Genomic DNA, 16,655 nt, shown 5'->3' on the forward strand with positions numbered 1-16,655 from the left:
TGTACATAATAAAGTATGTTTATTTTTTACACTCTCGCTTCGTCGTTTGTCACGTTGCTATGGCAACCGACTGCTATAACCATGGAAACGGTAATCGTTACTATGGCAACTGATTGGAAACCATGGAAACGGCAATTATTGTCATGGAAACTGCACAGAGCCGGCTTTAGGCCCGTGTTTGAGTAAATCATGGATGTTGAGGCTTTTTTTCCAAAGGGTTTCGAAAGGGCGCTTTTTGCACTTGATTGGGACTTGTGTTTTTTTCACTTGTTTATCTCTGAGGTGTCTCGCTAGAATGAAGTTTTTTGAGGAATTTGAGGGACACAAAGGGCACTGAACCGCATTGTTGCTTTCATTTGTTTGAAACAGTAAGAAGCCAACTGTGCGTTGTGGAGTTTTTGTCAAAATTCCGTGTGTTTCGGCCTTGTATCGTTTGAGGTTGTCGGCCCTTTTGGTCTTGAGACCGCAAATCTCGCATTTGTGCCATCTGTTTGACGTAGACGTGTCTTTTGAGGGAATCACACACACGGAGTGTCTCGAAGTCGCATTTCTCGCACTTGTGTTTGGGGCGCGTCGTCAAGTGTGTGTGTTGACCAAATTGTGTCTTCGCAGCGACAGTTCCCAAGTCGTGGTGAAGGGACATTGGGGGCATTTGATCGTTTCGCGTGGGGCCACAGGGGGCTGGTGTATAGCGGCGATGTGGCTCTTCAAGTTGCCGTTCCATTTCGAACGAAAGGAGCACAGCGCGCAGGAGAACCAACGGATGTGGGGGGCAGGAGTATGGTTCGTGAGGCATGAGTTAGACACGTGTTTGAGGAAAATTAACAGGGAAAATGAGGAAAAATCACAATGGTCACATTTGTGGGGTACTACGTTATTTTCACACTTATGGATTTTCAACTGGGGTAAAAAATTAGTTTTGAAACTGCAGTGGGGGCAACTGTAGGATTCCAAATCATCAAAACAGTGGAAATTCGATTCGAGTTTGACGCATTTTAGAAAACTTTTTTGCATTTCGCCGATCAAATTTAACCTCAAATTTGTTTGACATAAGAGAGTACGTTCCGAGAATCGTTACTGTATACCAGACTAGTTGCTCATAATCTAAAAATTTAAATAAAAAAAAGTTACGACAATTCAAAATTATAATTTTCCTAGTTTTTCGCTTTATGAAACAAGGAGTTCCTACTGGATTAACAATTTAAGTTATAAATATTTTTTGACTGTTTAAGAAATCACAAAAAAGACGTTAGGTCCAATATTTGGAAATTTTCATTAAACGTCAATGTCATTGTCAAACACTTAACCTAAAATTATTTTTGAAAATAAAGGCAATTTTAGTTCAAATGAGACGAAAAAACGAGTTTATGTGAAGCATTTTATGTCTAATTCATGTATCCAAGACTGTTCCAACAAAAAAATGAACGTATCATGCAAAAGTGAAATAATTGACCAAAAACTAAATCATTTCTCTTGCGTAAAAAATCTCGAAGGATACATTTGTAAAATGTGCGGTCTTGAGAATCAATTATTCGTCGAGTTGCACCACCATATCCAAAACACCCACAAAACGCCTTCAAACGTATATTACAAATGTTACAAGTGCAAAAACTGCGATTTCATAACCCACTCCTTGTTGTTATCCCTCCGCCACTATTTCACCACCACTCACGCCCCCCCGAGACTCCACTTATGCCCCCAATGCCCGTACAAAACCTCCAGTTTCCAAGTCCTGGAGACGCACATTTTGCGCCAACACCCCGACCACATCCAGTGGTTCGCGTGCGAGTTGTGCCCCTACAAGGGCAAACTCAAGGGCTATCTCCTCCGCCACGTGCGAGACATGCACCAAGAGGCCAAATTCGAGTGCGCACAGTGCCCTTACAAAGCCGCCTCCAAGTACTCCCTGCGCTTGCACAAAAAAGACAAGCACTCGACAAGGGGGCGCTACAAGTGCGCATCTTGCCCGTTTTCGGCCAAGTGGGGCATCCACCTGCGGCGACATCTGGCCGAGAAGCACGCAGACCCCGAGGAGATCCACTGGTTCGAGTGCGAACACTGCGAATTCAGAGCGAAGCGAAAAGACAATCTCAAACAACACGTCCAAGCCAGGCATTCGGTCATTCACAACTGGTTCGAGTGCGGAAAATGCCCATTTAGGTCCAAGTGGAAGAAAAACCTCAAATTGCACCTAACCAAACACGGGGAATAACTCATGTTTCACATGTATTTATTTATAATAAATTCTGATAAAGTACAAAAATTTACTATCACACAAGAATCTTAAACACTAAATTATTCTTTCAACACGGTTTGCATCCCTAATACTTGAATAATATCGAAAAACAATACTGTGTGATTTCTATCACAAAAACAAACGAAAATACATTCTGGACAGTCACGCCGCCTCAACTTTATAAAAATCTAACAAAAATTGGACGTGGGTCCGAGCTGCCGCGACTGGAATCGTCACCTAGGCAACAAACGTTAGTTACTAAGCAACGGGTTTGTTGCCTAGGTAATGTACATTTGTTGCCTAGACAACTGGTTGTTTACGGTCGCGGCAACTCGGAACAGATTTTGCAGGTACTTTTCGAAATAAATCACTCTTTGTTATCACTGATCGTGCAGTCTCTTAAAGAAAGGCTCATTCCTTGTACATTTAGTACAAAAATCAGTCACTGGTTCAGTCTTGATTTATTCTAATATCGAACGGTATAATTTTTTCTTGGTCAGTACGTACGCCGGACTCACTACGATGGTGCCCCCCGTGGCTAGATTCCTGTCAAAAAAGGGTTTGTTTAATTTCGGTTTTGGGGATGTGTTAAATACTGACTTGATGAATTGTGGTATGAAATTCCAGCCGGTTGGGTTTTGTTTGAAGGTCAGTTTGAGTTCAAAAGTGGTGGCTGTTTCGGGGTCACACTTGAAGCTCGCCAGTTTCCTGCACTGTTCCAGCCCCTCGAAATTGACACAAATGAGACAGCCCCGAATTCCGCAGAGTTCCGACTCGGCCATCGCTAAGATGTCCCGCGAAATCCTGTGGAGGAGTCCACTGGGGAGCAGGACTTCCCCGCAGGCGAGATGTGTCCTTTTGGCCGCTCGCAGCTCCCTCTCTAATCGATACGTCAAGGATGCGGTGGTCACGCAGAGTCCTCTATTGCGGGGCGAGCCTAAAACGGGACTGTCTTAAGGCCCCCTTAATTTAGCACTATGGGTACTTACACGAGGGGGCTGGAGTGTCCACCAGCACCGACTCGATGATGTCCGAAGACATGCTCTTCGAGGCCAAATCCGGCGACTTGACCAGGAGGCTGCTGAAGACGCTTTTGGAGGGCGGCTTCTCCTCCTCGAGACGCTTTCGGAGCATTTTCGTGCTGGTTTCAGTCCATCATGGGGGAGACTTGGGCCGCTTCTGCCGGCTGTAACAAAGAGTCAGCTGATCGGGTGGTGGGGCTGCATTCGACCAATCAGGAACTCTTGCACTGCCTGGTAACAGCCGTCAAAATCAGCTGTAACGATCGATGAGGGACAAGCTACGACATACGCACACACAAACCGGTCAAAATCCCTAACAAAAAACACAATTTCGACGATAAAACACACCAAACATCACACACTAACACGTTTTTTGACACTTTTTTCGGGATTTTAAAACGGGAAAAACACCACAGGAGGGAATGTGGGAGAGAGATGGAAAAACAACGTGAATCTTTGATTGGTCCGCCCTGGTCCGGTTTCCTGTTGATGTTGAGGCTATCTCTCTTTTTCGGCATCTTTGATCCTTTACTCCGGCACGTATTCCAGGCTTGTTGTCAAGGAATCGAAACAAATGATGGGCGTTTTAAAATAAACATCTGGGTGGATTAATGGGTCGGAAACTTTTAATGGTCCAATAAAATTATTTTTACTTTTCGCAACTTTTTATGTTGACAACACTGAATTTTATTTATTGTTGTCATGGAAATGCATTGTAACTATGGTAATAGAAACTTCAAAAAAAAAAAAAAAAACAGTTGTCATAGTAACGCTTAAAAATGAGCCCAGTGGCGGCGGGTAATCCCAATAAATCAAAAAAAGGGGGCTATTTTTTATATTTTTCAAACACTCTGTATATGTAATTTTTAAAATGCCAGTTAAAGGATAAACTGTTTTGTTTTTAATAAATCTGTGATTTAATAAGATTTTGTCAGATTGACAGTGAGACTTGTCAAGAGCTGTCAATCGTCGCAAACCGTATGTTTTTTCGTAGCGAAAACCAGGAACCCGGTGAAGAAAACTTTGAGCAAACGACCGCCGGGGCCCCCAATTCGGAATCGGGTATGTTTTGTGTGTTTGTTGAGTTTATTTGGAAAAATGTGAGTTTTAGTGTCACAACAGGGTAGGAATGGGGACAACTTGCTGGCCAACTGCCCCGTGTGTCGTGTCGGCGTCTTGAAGAGGAAATTCACGAAATGTGGTATATTTTTGGGTGTTGTGTTGTTTCCCCTCGGTTTGGTTTGTTGTTTTCTTTCGTCGGTAAAGAAGTGCAATAACTGTGGTTACCACGAAGGCATTTAGTGTAGATTTTGCAAAAAAAGTTGTAAATACATAATGTGAGTCGTTTTCGTGGTTGAGATCATCTGGAAAATTCCTAAATCGATGTCGACGCATGCGTTTTTCCGGCGTCCTTGTCCTCTAACTAACCCACCCCAAAGGAAAAGTGAAAACAAAGGAAACGTTGCATCAGATTTTACACCCTTGTTGAATCATCCATCGGAAATGATCAAACTTTATACACACAAAAGTGGGGTTTTAAGGTCATTTGATTTAACCAGTTTTATCAAGTAAAAAAATATTTGTATTAGACCGTAAGTCGCCTGTTTTTAGATAAGATACGAGCGAATTCATCATCGCATCTGGTCTCACCTTTATAGAGCGGTTTTTTTCCATGCAATTTTACAATTTTTTGCGTTGAAGAGGATAGGGAATTAACAATTTTGCGATTGTAACACTGACGGGTCATTTACCTGATGCATTACGAGATTGGGTAATCGGTTTGTGAATTAGAAATTGAATTAAATTCGATGTAACACTCGAATTAGAAATTAAAAGGCGAAAAACACAACGATAAATTTTGTTTTGCGTTGATTTAATGTCAAGGTCTTGGGAAATATTAGCGAGAAAACAACAAAAAAATTTTTCGCGGCTAAAGGGCTTTTACGCAATTTTTCAAGGTCAACCGCTTTTTTCAGTGTTGCCATAATTAAAAATTTAGTGAATTTTAAAAACCTATTTTTATCATCTCACCCCACAAATAAATTACTAGAGTTTTCTTGTTGCGATAATTTCAAAAATGTCAAAATTTTAAGTTTTACTCACATCAAGTTGGTAGACACAATTTCTCAACGACAGAAAAATTCAGTGTTGCCATATTATACATTTTAGGGACAAGTTCTTGGTGAATTGTGAAAAACCGAATTTTCCGCAATTTAGGAAAATAATTCGTTTTTACATTTTTTTTTATATCAAATAAGTGCGTAAATGGGAATTTGCAAGTGTTTTCTATTTAGGATATTTCAAAAATGTCAAAATTTCAACTTTGGAAGAAGTTTTATTCAAATCAAGTTGGCAAACGCAAACCACTTTTTTCATTAACTAAAATTCAGTGTTGCCATAATAAAAATTCTGGGGGAAAATGCTTCGTGAAGTTTTCTCACTTTACGAAAATAATTCGTTTTTACATTTTTTCACGTCAAATAAATTTGAAAATTGGAATTTGTAATCAAAATGTCAACTTAGGAAGAAGTTTTAGTCAAATCAAGTTGGCAAAGGCAATTTTTTTGAAGGTCAGAAAACCGCTTTTTTTATTATTTAATTAAAAATTTAGTGTTGCCATATTAAAAATTTTAGTGAATTAAAAAAAATAGTTTTTAATTTTTTTGATGTCAAATTGATTGATTCGTAAATTGCAAGAATCTTTTCGTTGTGATAATTTGAAAAATGTCAAAATTTCAACTTTGGAAGAAGTTTTTGTCAAATCCAGTTGGCGAAAACGCAATTTTTCAGGGTCAAAACACCACTTGTTTCATCAATTAAAATTCACTGTTGCCAAAATAAAAATTCTTAATGAATTTTGAAAAACTTTTTTTTTATTTTACAAAAATTATTTGTTTTTACATTTTTTTCACGTCAAATAAATAAAAAAATTAGAATTTAGAAGAATTATCTCAGTGCGATGATTTCAAAAATATAAAAATTTCAACTTAGAAAGAAGTTTTAGTTAAGTCAAGTTGGCAAACGCCATTTTTCAAGCTCAGAACACCATTTGTTTAATTAATTAAAATTCAGTGTTGCCATAATACAAATTCTGGGAGCAAATTCTTAGTGAATTTGGAAAAAGCAAATTTTTCGTAACAAATAAATTCGAAGATTGGAATTTTCAATCAAAATTTTAATTGAAGTTTTAGTCAAATCAAGTTTGTAAACGCAATTTTTCAAGGTCAGAAAACAGCTTTTTTCACTAATTAAAATTCAGTGTTGCCATATTAAAAATTTTAGTAAATTAAAATTTTTTCACGTCAAATTGACAGAATTTTTTCGTTGTGATAATTACAAAAATTTTAGTCAAATCAAGTAGGCAAATCTGAAATCTAAAATTGGCACCATTGACTATCAAATGAAACGTCAGAATTTTATAGTCAATTGTCATTCACTTCCGAGGGGGATGGCCAGAGCAAAGCCCTCACCTGGCACAGGCCAGGAGGGTTGCAAATAATTTATTAAAACGCTCAAGAAACCTTTCTTTGATCAAAATTTGTGCAACAAAGTGAAAAATTGTAAATATTATTCACTTTATGTCCAAATAAATGTCGTAATGTCCGCTATCTTCGCTGTATTAATCACCCGTTATCGGTATCAAGGTCAGCCAACTAGTCTTCAAGTCTCCGTAAGTCTCTCAAAACCCTAAACAAAAGTTTCATCATCCTCAAAATCTGACGCAATCCACCTCAAAGCACCTCACTAAACGTCCCAGTTTTTTTCTCAATATTAAAAAAAAATCGTGTTCCAAACAAAGAAACATCGCTCGGTTCCATACGTGCCGTTCCGAGGCCCCCTTTCGTGCATTTCCGCCATCGCGGTAGGGGAACTCGATAAAAGCCCCAGCCGGTCTGCAACTCCGGTAGTCAAGAAGTTTTGTAGGTGCCACCCGTTTGTGATACTAGTGTTAAAAAAAATGGAAGTCCTAACCAACCATTTAGCGGACTACCAGAAGTCCGAAAAGTCCAATTTCTGGTATTACGACCCGTCGCGGCAAGTCCAGGAGTCCGATTGCGACTCTCCGGTGTCTTTCCTCTCCAAGCGGCTCGAAGAGGAGATCAGGAAGGCCAAAAGGACGCATTTATCCTGCGGCGAAGTCCTGCTGCCGTGCGGACTGCTGCAGAAAGTCGCCGAAGATGTGCTGGAAATCGCCGAAACGGAGCTGTACGGCCTGAAGGGGTGCACCCTCTATCTGCTCTACGAAGGAGAGGAGGATTGCAGGAGATTGAGTAATTTCAAAATTGACCCAACGACACCGTCGACTTTCGAAATTTACCTCACCTTCAAACAGGCCAATGCCGGGTGGACTTTCCTGCCACAGTTCCTCAAGTAAGTCAACTCAATTTGGGGATTTTATCAGTTCTCACCAGTGATTTTTTCTTCTTTAGGAAAATAACAAGAGGCAGCACTGTTGTGATCAGCACTGAATACGAACTGACCAAAAAGAAACTCTACATTTTGCGAAAATAAGAGACTGATTTGCAGAGTTTTCTATTTTTATATAGAGTTGATGATGAATTTATAAGCGCAGCGTGATGTTAGTTTTAAGTTTGTTTTTCATTTGACAGTATTTCGAACTCTGAGCGAGTTTTTTATTAGGATTCCGATGGGAATCTGTGATTTTTGCCATCGTGATATGTGTTATAATAATACATAACGTACCTGTGTACTTAACATGTTTCAAGTATTTTTTAAATTTTATTTAGAAGTTAGAGTTTTTCATTTGTGTCACGTGTTTTGTTTTTGTGATATAGAGTAGAGTTTTGTTTGTGAAATAATAAGACATGCATGATCGTACAAATTTTCATTAACATGTATGTTTATATATTTTTAAAACGAGTATATTGAAAACAAGTTAAGAGGCTATAATTAGATTTAAGATATTTTGTACTATAGGTTTTATAAGTGAAGTAGACGTAGGAATTAGTTTCTTGCTACTTGTGTGATAGTACAGTATCTGTACAACTCTCAAGCTTTTGTACTATTCGAAACAAAGTGAAAATAAAAAAAAAACATTCGAAATTTGGATTTTATTACCACCCACGCGGCAAAGCCGCGAGCCCCCTCCTCTACTTTCTACAAAACATTTTCGAATTTGATACAATTTAACCACCACGAATGACTCATATCGATGCAATTTCCTCGAAAAGTGCTTCAAATTACGCGAAAACGACAAACATTCTCCGATACACACTTATTTGTGTTGCACGATAAGGTTTATCACCTTTTATTTGCCAAACACTATTTACCTATTAAAGTAAATAACACATTCGATAACGGCGAAAAGTAAATTTAGAACAAAGAATTAACCCTCGCGCATGCCCTTCCGCACTTTCTTTGTTCCCATTCATGGATTTTCCCTTTCATAAGACGAATTTTATCAAGTAATCAAAAAAAAATCTAAATTGCAAATATCGCCTTGACTCCATTTTCAAGGCCCCCAAAAAGATGTATAACAATGTACTGCATTTATTAATTGTAAAACCACAACACTATCTAATTACCGGTGCCAAATAATCTAGTCGCCCTGTTTTTAGTTTGTTTCCATGGATACACTACCACAATTTCCCCAATTACCATTCGTTTCTATAGTTACCGTCCGGTATAAAATTCATTTCCATGGTTATAATAAACAATTCCCTTAGTTATCACACGAAAATAAATGTGTTTCCATGGTTACGTGAAGAACGGCTTGCTGAGATTACGGAAATATCGTGTCAGGACCTGTAGGGCCGTTTCTTTGTTCCCTCACAGGTGTTTCGTCTTTTGTCCCTTGAGAAACAGGTTGAATTAAAATTTAGCCGGCGTGAAGCGGGCCTTTTAGGATTGTTGATGTTTGTAATCATCGTCTTACATAATAATTAACAAAAAACCTCGTTCTTTGCCAAGGCCAAGGTCAAAAAAGAGTGCGCATGCACTGTATCTAACAGCTGTTATTGATTATGTGCTTTGAATATTTAGTCGAGGGGTGGAAATATCGCGGAAGTGATTTGTATTTGGGGGGGGTAAAAAGCGTTTTTATTCACCCGATTAGAAAATGAAAAAAACGAAGACAAAGAAACCTACTTTACGGGGAGTAATACGGTGGCCAAGGTCCCAAAACCGGTTATTCGAGAAACAGATCTTCATCCGAGGAGAGAAAACTTGATTACAATACAGTGGCGTACCTGATTTTAATTAAAAATGACTCATGCACTTTGTTCAAAATAATAGGGAAAAAATCGCGCATAAATCAAACAGAAATAGACGGTTTTTTATTCATTTTGGCACAATACACACACGTGGAATCGAATTTTGAGGCCGCTTCAAAAATCTTGTATTGGGCTCAGTTTGGCCTTGACTCAATGTTTGTGTGAAAAAATCCTCTTTTAAATATATTAATAATATTTATCGCGGACAAAGAATAACAAGATGAATTATCGCTGATGCTTCTATTGTGGCTATTTCTGCACAAGGAAGTTATTGTTATTACAATTTATTCGTGATTTTTCTAATTTTATTTTGTTGCTGCTGTTGCTTATTCGAGCCCACAATAGACGCGCAATTAAACTTAAGTGGTGTTAATTTATTCTGCTATCGCCTGCGGCCTTGGAACTCGTTTCAAATTCAACTCATCTTCATCGAAATTATACAATCTGGAAATGACCGAAAATTTCAATTTACGAAAACACTTGATATTGACGTAGGACCTTATCAACGTCTAAAAATAAACGTGAAACAATTACCAGATAACAAGTCTTAAGTGATAAATAATTAGCTCCAGACTTTTCAAATTTTCCCGGCTTTTTGACTTCGTTACCATGGATATAATAACACACCCACATTACCATGGATACGTTTCATTACCATGGTTACTAATGTCACAAATGTCTGTCTTTTTTCGTGTTAATTTTCAGATTAAACATTAGCCGCACCTGAAAAAAATATTAACTGCACTTTTGTGTGTCTTATATAAACAGGCTGCTGCATCAACTCAGCTGATCTTTCTTCAGAGTTCATTGCCTTCGACTCGGTTTTTCTAGTCGTACCGCTTCGTTTAAATCCTTGGTTTTGAGGAAATCAACTCGAGAAACCAAAACGTCCCATTTGCGAGATTACGATTTTCGACAAGTTTAAACTCGTTCATTTTGTACACTAAACCCGGCAAATTTGCGACCCAAATGTGATTTGATTGGTGACAAAGGCGCGACTTTATCGACGCGGTGCGACCACAAACTTGGTTGTTCCAGATTTTCGAGTCTGAACAGTAGCACACTTTGATTTAATTTTTTCGAGATTTAGTAACAAAATCTTGTTGCCAACTGCCATAGTTACACAATAAAAGTTGCCGTAGTTACAACGCATTGCCATGGCAATTGAATAATTGCGGAAACAACAGAAATTAATTTGTGTGCTTTTACTAAAAATTATCATACATTGCCATTCAATAACAACATAAAATGAATATTGAATGTGCGAAATGAGTCATAATTTTTATTTTTGTTGTTGGTTAATTCAAGGTGAATTGTAATTTTCTTGAATTTCGGTCTGTTTGGTTCGATAATTTTTTTAGTAAATAAATCGAGTTGCGAATGAGAATAAATTTTCATTATCTCTGGTCTATTAATAGGATGTTTTCGTTCTTTAGCCTTGATTATTTCAGGCTTAAGCCGGGCAATAAAGTCGCCAAACACGTTTAAAATTTATATTTTCTAGTAAACATTTTATTTTACATAACGTGCTATAATGTTTATAATATAAAAAGCTGTACATGATCTGTACTATCACAATTTTTAGTCGTAGAGAAACAATAAAAATCCTACCAACTACACTAGTCGAGTACAGTGAGATCATCAGTTTGGAATCCCGAAATACTGAAAATCATGAAAAATGTCGGATCCCAAACCGTCGTATCGCACCTAATATCACAACAAAAAGATGAAAATGATGAAAAATCGAATACTTATGCAATCATCAGTCTTTTCCCCCTTTGCAAGGTACATAAGTATTAATCATCGTACGATCTATACAATTTCTTCTTTTGAAGATCGTATTCGGGCGAGATCATAACCGTGCCGCTCCTCGTCATTTTCCTGCAACAAAAAGCCTTTATTTAGCCTTCAATCACCTCAAAACCCTCAAAAACTGACTTTAAAAATTGCGGCAGGAAGTGATTCCACCCATTAACGTTCTGTTTTAACGTCAAATACAGCTCGAAAGTGGTCGGCGTCGACGGATCGCAATTCACCACACTCAATCTCCTCCTCTCCTCACCACTCTCAAAATTGATGAAAATCGTGCAGCCCTTCAGCCCGCAGGGCTCTTTCTCAGCTTTGGCCAAAACGTCCCTCGCCAAAGCTCGAGTCAAGTCGGCCGGTAACACCACCTCTCCGCAGGCGAATTGCGCCCTTTTGGCCTTCTTCAACTCGTCGGCGAAGCGCTTCGAGAGCGCCTCCACGGCCAAAACCTCCGAATCGAGCACGACTTCACTCTCTAAAAAAGAACAAAAAAAAAAAACAAATTAAAAACACCAAAAGAAAGCAAGGCGAAGTGAAACTCTTGTTGCTAAGAGCGCTGCGAGGTCATTGAGGGTCACCATCGGCGGTTTTCACTCACCTCCCACGTTATTGTTGAACTGGTTGGTCCAAGTAATGATTTCCATTTTTTTCGGTAAAAATTGACAAAAAGCCGGCTCTTAGAAACCCTGAAGATGACACACGAAACGTTACTTTGGCCTACTATCAATAAGATCAGCTGTGCCGGTATTTATATAACTTTGCGCGGTGACTCCCCCCCCCACCTATTTCACGATTCATAATCGGGGATTCTCGCGCGCTATGCATGGCCTACGTGATCAAAGACGCACAACTTGCGCCTTTTTATTTACAAGAAAGAAATCGCTCAAAATCAAGCTAAATTGACAATTTTACAGGCGGCCATGAGTCTGTAAGAAAAACCATGGCAACCAATAATAATTACTTTGCAGTAATGTGAAAAACCATAGCAACGAATGGAAGTTTCCATGGTAACCAATTTTCTTATGATTTATTGTCATGGTAACAAATATTAAAGTAACGAAAAGTGACTTAAATTGCACAATTTGTGTTTTTTTCGTTGGAATAACGCAAAACACGTCATTTTTGCCGTTCTATTTCTAATAAATATAATGACATGATGCAATAATTGCAAGTGGTAATGCGTCTACAAGGTTATCGGTTTTGTTGCTAGACGCGGCGGCACCAGAAGGTGGTGATGGATTATTATCTTATCACAATTGTATTAATCATGGGAATTGCACCACTCAATAATGCTTCGTGGTTAATTGAAAAAATCGAGCAATCTTTGTATTTCTAATTATTTTATTGGTTTACCTTCTTTTGACCCGTTAATTTTCCGGTGTGATTTTATTCATCAGGGGTGATGTAATCGTCGAAATAAGGCAAGAAAAAAAAATCTAGTTATGTAATTCTTGTCGGCTAATTTCAATCAAAATTCTAATTCTGATGGGTAAAAAAGGAGTTGCGTGCGCCGACTAATACTGGAAATTTCCACGGCTTCAGGCATCGAAAAAGTGAAGAACAAGAAGTAAATTAAGTGGAAGATTAGATGCGATGACTCACACCCTTTCAAAATTCGAATTACGAATCGATGAATTTCGGTAAAAACTAGGATATGCAAATATTTTCCTGTTTAGTGTTGCCACAGAAGTCAATAATATAATAACACCGAACGTGTTATTTCGCAATTGCGTACACCGAACTTGGTAAAAACAGAATTAGAAAGTGTCGAGTTTTGTCGAAAAGAATCACTTATTTCTGTCTTTTTTTCGTTTTTTCTTCCGGTGGCATGGCGGCTGAGAGACATCTGTACTTGGCATCGGTCCTGAAACAAACAACGTTTTCAATAATTGAATAAAATCGCTTTTTGAGTTCTTTGCCACCATCAATATTAATTAATACGCGACTCGTAACACGAGATATTTCGCCATTTACAATTCGTTTTCGGAAAAATTTGAATTTTTTCGGCGTGACACCACCTATATGGTAATTTTTTTAAACTCGTTTGAACTCTCTTCGAAACGTGAACGCGACAAGTTCAAGGGGAAAATGCTCCATTTTTTATAAATTTTTAAATTTGTCCACGTTCAATACGGAGCATTAGCCTTTGGGATGTTTAAATATCAACTCGGGTCGTCGTTCCACTTGTTTCAATCGATAGCAAACAAATTCAAAATTGAACAAAACGGAAAAATCGACTATACTCGTTTTCAGATTAATGGCACCCATGCAAAAATTCAAACAATCTTAACCTCAATCTTCCCTAAAAATTACACTTTTTGTGTAAATCAGTCTTTAAATTAAAGATGCATTTAGACTTCGACAACCTACTTGATGCACATTAATATGAAAAAGAGTATATTTTAAAAACACGCGAACAAAGCGGTGCTAAAAATAAACTCTACAAGGGGGTGAGATTTATTTAATTACTCGTTTTATAGTGGGATTAAGGCAAAACGTCCGGTTGTAAAAATACTGAGCTTTACGACCTTTAAACACATGCGAATTTAGGCCTAAACGACACCCCATTTCTTTTCACACAGTCGGCGGTGCAAATGTTTCCGTGGTTACCATTGTTTTTTTTTTTCATTGGGCAAAATTTCAAAAGTCCGAGTGTCTTGGCAACGCGACCGAATCAGACAGCTTGGTACCTCTTATGTGTGTGGTTTTCTCGGAAAATTTTAATTAGTTGTTCTTTTTTTTTTTCTTGTTTCGTTGAATTATTAATTATATCGTGTGGAGTGGCACGATGCCAATTCCTATGTAAAATGTTTCAAACAAAAATATGCAGCTGTTTGTGTTCAAGGCTAGATATATTTAAGTTTGTGGCACAGATCTTTGCTCCTTTATCGCAATTATTGACTCTTCTCTATCATAATCTAAACGAAAATGGGTTTATCAAGCGACTATGATAAACATAGGCAACCAGTAATACACCATGTTCAATATTTACCAAAATAAACCGATTTTGGGTAAACAAGTAATGAAAATAGGAAAATTTTGCTTGGTTTTATTGGTAGTTTGTTTGTTTTTGTCACTTGGAGTAAATATTTGTGATTGTGAAACGATTTTACGATACGGTGACAGACAACCAGTAATACACCAACTATTTTTGGCCCCATCTAGTAATACACAATGTCCAACATAACCCGATTTTGAGTAAACCAGCGATGAGAATAGAACAATATCGTTTAGTTTTATGTAATTTTTTTCGATTTTGGATCGATTTTACGAAGTAGTGTGGTAGGCAACCAATAATACGCCATTTTTTAAATTGACCTAGAAACGCAATCAGAGTTCATTGCGACCTTTCCGGGTTTAAAAAAACAAACTTTTGCACTTGCGATATGAAATTATTTATTAAACCAACTGGTGCAACGTCCTTACCAATTTGCCAACGTTATAAATAAATTTCTAGCGTAGATTTCTCGGAAATATAGCGTCAACGTCTTGGCAGATTTTGAGTTATTATCTAATTATTATCTATTTTTCACCTGATGGGTGGGAGGGTTTCCTGCGTCAGCGATTCATTTGAGTCTTTCTGTCGGCGGGAATTCCCCGATTCCGGGAGGTCAATTCGGGGCAGTTTGACGGTGCTGGGGAACCAGGGGGCGATTCGCGACATTTGGGGCTTCATTTTGAAGTCGGTGTAGGGCTGTTGGCCCTCCACCACCAAAGTGAACGCACTCGTGACAGACTCGAGTTTCTGCAATTTAAAATTAAAGAAAGACAGTTGGGGGTTTTACTCAACTTCGGGGGTTTCCTCAAATACTACGGGGAGGTTATCGAGAATCTCGTCGAGAATTCCCCGAATATCGACCAAAAGACTCTCAGAAGGTTCACTAATGAGGTCAACAGTGGAGTCGAGAAGGATCTCCCCTCCTTTTCGGTCAATTTCCGATTTGATCCTTTTGAGAGTGTTGAGTTCCTCCTCCTCGGCGATGTTTTTCGTCACTGGGACTTGATTTATCGCCCAAGAGTCGGGGAATGAGGGCTCGAGGCGTTTTTCCGAGCCCCAGAATTCCGCATTTCGAATATAATCGTTGTGTTGGTAAAAGTGCATTTTTAGGGCTTTTGTCAAAGCTTGATGGGCGCAATGCACCACGAATTTGATCGTCTGGCGCTCCAAATAGCGCTTTTCGATTGTCTCAAGTGACGTTTCTAGAATTTCATGCATGATTCCTTGCGCAACTGTTTCCCCATTTTCCTCGATTTCTGAGATTTTCCTCGATCTGAAAATTTTTACATTATCAATTTACAATTTCTGAGCAGTTTACAAGTTTTTGTTGAGAGAATTGCTCCTAGAACGCGATTTCACAGAACTACGGGAACTTTTCTTCTCCCAAAGCTTGCGGGTGCTCATTGCGTCACAATGACAGGCGTCTACTAAAAATTATCTTCGAAGAGACGAAAACCCAAAAAATTCGTAATTTTTTAACTTGACCCAATAACGTTTTGTGCTTTTTTTGAGTCTTTAAGACCTCTAGAAATGTAAAAAAAAACGTTTAATATATCAATTTTAAAGATAATTTTTTTTTTGATTTTTGTCGAAATTTTGGTCGATTTTTGGCATCCAGAGTGGTCTATTGCCAATAACTCCGGACTTATTGGTGATAACCTTTTTTTTTTTTTTGGTACCGTTGGAAAGAAAATTGAATTTTCTATCGTATACAAAAAAAAGTGTTCTACGATAAATAGTTATCGAGAAAATTTCTGATAAAGTCAAAAATATCATTTCTTGTTGGTCCATGAAAATGAAATGAAAGAAGGCGGATTAAAAAGCAAAAATCTCTAAGTACACGATTTTATTTTAAATTGAAATAAGAGATCCTAATTAAATATAAAGAAATACAAATTAACTCACAAAAGTAACAAAAAATAAAATAATTTTTTAATACTTTTTATTGTTACAAATTTAAACAGGAGACAGAATATTCATTTTTAAAACAAAAACTTTCTATGTACATATATCGAAAAATGCTATGCAAGGGGTGCGTCTTTTAATAGGTTTTTTTCCATTTTAGAAAAAAATTTCAAAGTTTGGTACAGATGATAACTTTTATACACCTAAACTAGTACAAAAATAAGATGTTGAAATTTTTAATTAGGGGCCTCCTAAACTAGATGGGATTAGGGTAAAAATTTACTCTATTTTGCTTGTGGTTTCTTGCCACTTTCAGCAACAAAATTTCATAGTTTTTCATAAAAAAAGGTCTTTTGTGTTGACGCCCCTGATTAAAAATTACTTAAGGTAAATAGACTATTTTTACCTTCAAAAACTCAAAAATTTTTGAATTTTTCAAACCCGATAACTTATTG

The 16,655-nt window shown here is 37.8% G+C and overlaps 5 protein-coding genes across 6 annotated transcripts; 2 read left to right on the forward strand and 3 right to left on the reverse strand.

Annotated features, from left to right (window-relative positions):
- Positions 1–163: 163 nt before the first annotated feature.
- On the forward strand, positions 164–4,604 carry LOC123004409 (RE1-silencing transcription factor B-like). 2 transcript variants are annotated; one of them, XM_044397662.1, is made up of 2 exons: positions 164–4,320; positions 4,370–4,604. In XM_044397662.1, the coding sequence occupies exon 1, from the start codon at positions 1,382–1,384 to the stop codon at positions 2,210–2,212; it is 831 nt and encodes a 276-aa protein (XP_044253597.1). In that variant the 5' UTR covers positions 164–1,381; the 3' UTR covers positions 2,213–4,320; positions 4,370–4,604. The 2 variants fall into 2 exon arrangements, with proteins under 2 accessions (XP_044253597.1, XP_044253598.1); XM_044397663.1 differs by having other exon boundaries at positions 4,381–4,604.
- On the reverse strand, positions 2,214–3,473 carry LOC123004411 (protein charybde-like). Its single transcript, XM_044397666.1, has 3 exons — positions 3,226–3,473; positions 2,837–3,173; positions 2,214–2,782 (listed from the first exon to the last, which is right to left on the reverse strand). Exons 1-3 carry the CDS (start codon positions 3,368–3,370, stop codon positions 2,698–2,700), a joined length of 567 nt encoding a protein of 188 aa, XP_044253601.1. The 5' UTR covers positions 3,371–3,473; the 3' UTR covers positions 2,214–2,697.
- A 2,142-nt stretch (positions 4,605–6,746) lies between the features above and the next one.
- On the forward strand, positions 6,747–8,322 carry LOC123004412 (protein scylla-like). The gene is made up of 2 exons (XM_044397667.1): positions 6,747–7,629; positions 7,689–8,322. Exons 1-2 carry the CDS (start codon positions 7,217–7,219, stop codon positions 7,768–7,770), a joined length of 495 nt encoding a protein of 164 aa, XP_044253602.1. The 5' UTR covers positions 6,747–7,216; the 3' UTR covers positions 7,771–8,322.
- A 2,648-nt stretch (positions 8,323–10,970) lies between these two features.
- Positions 10,971–12,059, reverse strand: LOC123016314 (protein charybde-like). Its single transcript, XM_044416634.1, has 3 exons — positions 11,896–12,059; positions 11,430–11,772; positions 10,971–11,372 (listed from the first exon to the last, which is right to left on the reverse strand). Exons 1-3 carry the CDS (start codon positions 11,939–11,941, stop codon positions 11,288–11,290), a joined length of 474 nt encoding a protein of 157 aa, XP_044272569.1. The 5' UTR covers positions 11,942–12,059; the 3' UTR covers positions 10,971–11,287.
- Positions 12,060–12,194: 135 nt separating this feature from the next.
- On the reverse strand, positions 12,195–15,708 carry LOC123016313. The gene is made up of 4 exons (XM_044416633.1): positions 15,614–15,708; positions 15,088–15,568; positions 14,831–15,042; positions 12,195–13,161 (listed from the first exon to the last, which is right to left on the reverse strand). The coding sequence occupies exons 1-4, from the start codon at positions 15,697–15,699 to the stop codon at positions 13,089–13,091; spliced, it is 852 nt and encodes a 283-aa protein (XP_044272568.1). The 5' UTR covers positions 15,700–15,708; the 3' UTR covers positions 12,195–13,088.
- Positions 15,709–16,655: the final 947 nt, after the last annotated feature.

The sequence above is a fragment of the Tribolium madens genome, unplaced genomic scaffold (genome assembly GCF_015345945.1).
Source record: "Tribolium madens isolate multiple individuals breed KSU strain unplaced genomic scaffold, Tmad_KSU_1.1 Scaffold_1;HRSCAF=32;Tcas5.2_LG8, whole genome shotgun sequence".
NCBI classification, from domain to species: domain Eukaryota; kingdom Metazoa; phylum Arthropoda; class Insecta; order Coleoptera; family Tenebrionidae; genus Tribolium; species Tribolium madens.

What these genes read in the sequence shown, in the direction of transcription:
- LOC123004409 (XM_044397662.1), top strand. Translation starts at nt 1,382, where the DNA reads ATGTCTAATTCATGTATCCAAGACTGTTCCAACAAAAAAATGAACGTA.
- LOC123004412 (XM_044397667.1), top strand. Translation starts at nt 7,217, where the DNA reads ATGGAAGTCCTAACCAACCATTTAGCGGACTACCAGAAGTCCGAAAAG. An exon ending in TTCCTGCCACAGTTCCTCAA is followed by an intron (nt 7,630 to 7,688) that starts GTAAGTCAACTC and finishes TTTCTTCTTTAG; the next exon opens with GAAAATAACAAGAGGCAGCA.
- LOC123016314 (XM_044416634.1), bottom strand. Translation starts at nt 11,941, where the DNA reads ATGGAAATCATTACTTGGACCAACCAGTTCAACAATAACGTGGGAG. An exon ending in GTTCAACAATAACGTGGGAG is followed by an intron (nt 11,773 to 11,895) that starts GTGAGTGAAAAC and finishes GTTCTTTTTTAG; the next exon opens with AGAGTGAAGTCGTGCTCGAT. An exon ending in TTCCTGCCGCAATTTTTAAA is followed by an intron (nt 11,373 to 11,429) that starts GTCAGTTTTTGA and finishes TTTTTGTTGCAG; the next exon opens with GAAAATGACGAGGAGCGGCA.
- LOC123016313 (XM_044416633.1), bottom strand. Translation starts at nt 15,699, where the DNA reads ATGAGCACCCGCAAGCTTTGGGAGAAGAAAAGTTCCCGTAGTTCTGTG. An exon ending in AATTCTCTCAACAAAAACTT is followed by an intron (nt 15,569 to 15,613) that starts GTAAACTGCTCA and finishes AAAAATTTTCAG; the next exon opens with ATCGAGGAAAATCTCAGAAA. An exon ending in TATTTGAGGAAACCCCCGAA is followed by an intron (nt 15,043 to 15,087) that starts GTTGAGTAAAAC and finishes TTTAAATTGCAG; the next exon opens with AAACTCGAGTCTGTCACGAG.
- LOC123004411 (XM_044397666.1), bottom strand. Translation starts at nt 3,370, where the DNA reads ATGCTCCGAAAGCGTCTCGAGGAGGAGAAGCCGCCCTCCAAAAGCGTC. An exon ending in GGACACTCCAGCCCCCTCGT is followed by an intron (nt 3,174 to 3,225) that starts GTAAGTACCCAT and finishes GTCCCGTTTTAG; the next exon opens with GCTCGCCCCGCAATAGAGGA. An exon ending in TTCATACCACAATTCATCAA is followed by an intron (nt 2,783 to 2,836) that starts GTCAGTATTTAA and finishes CTTTTTTGACAG; the next exon opens with GAATCTAGCCACGGGGGGCA.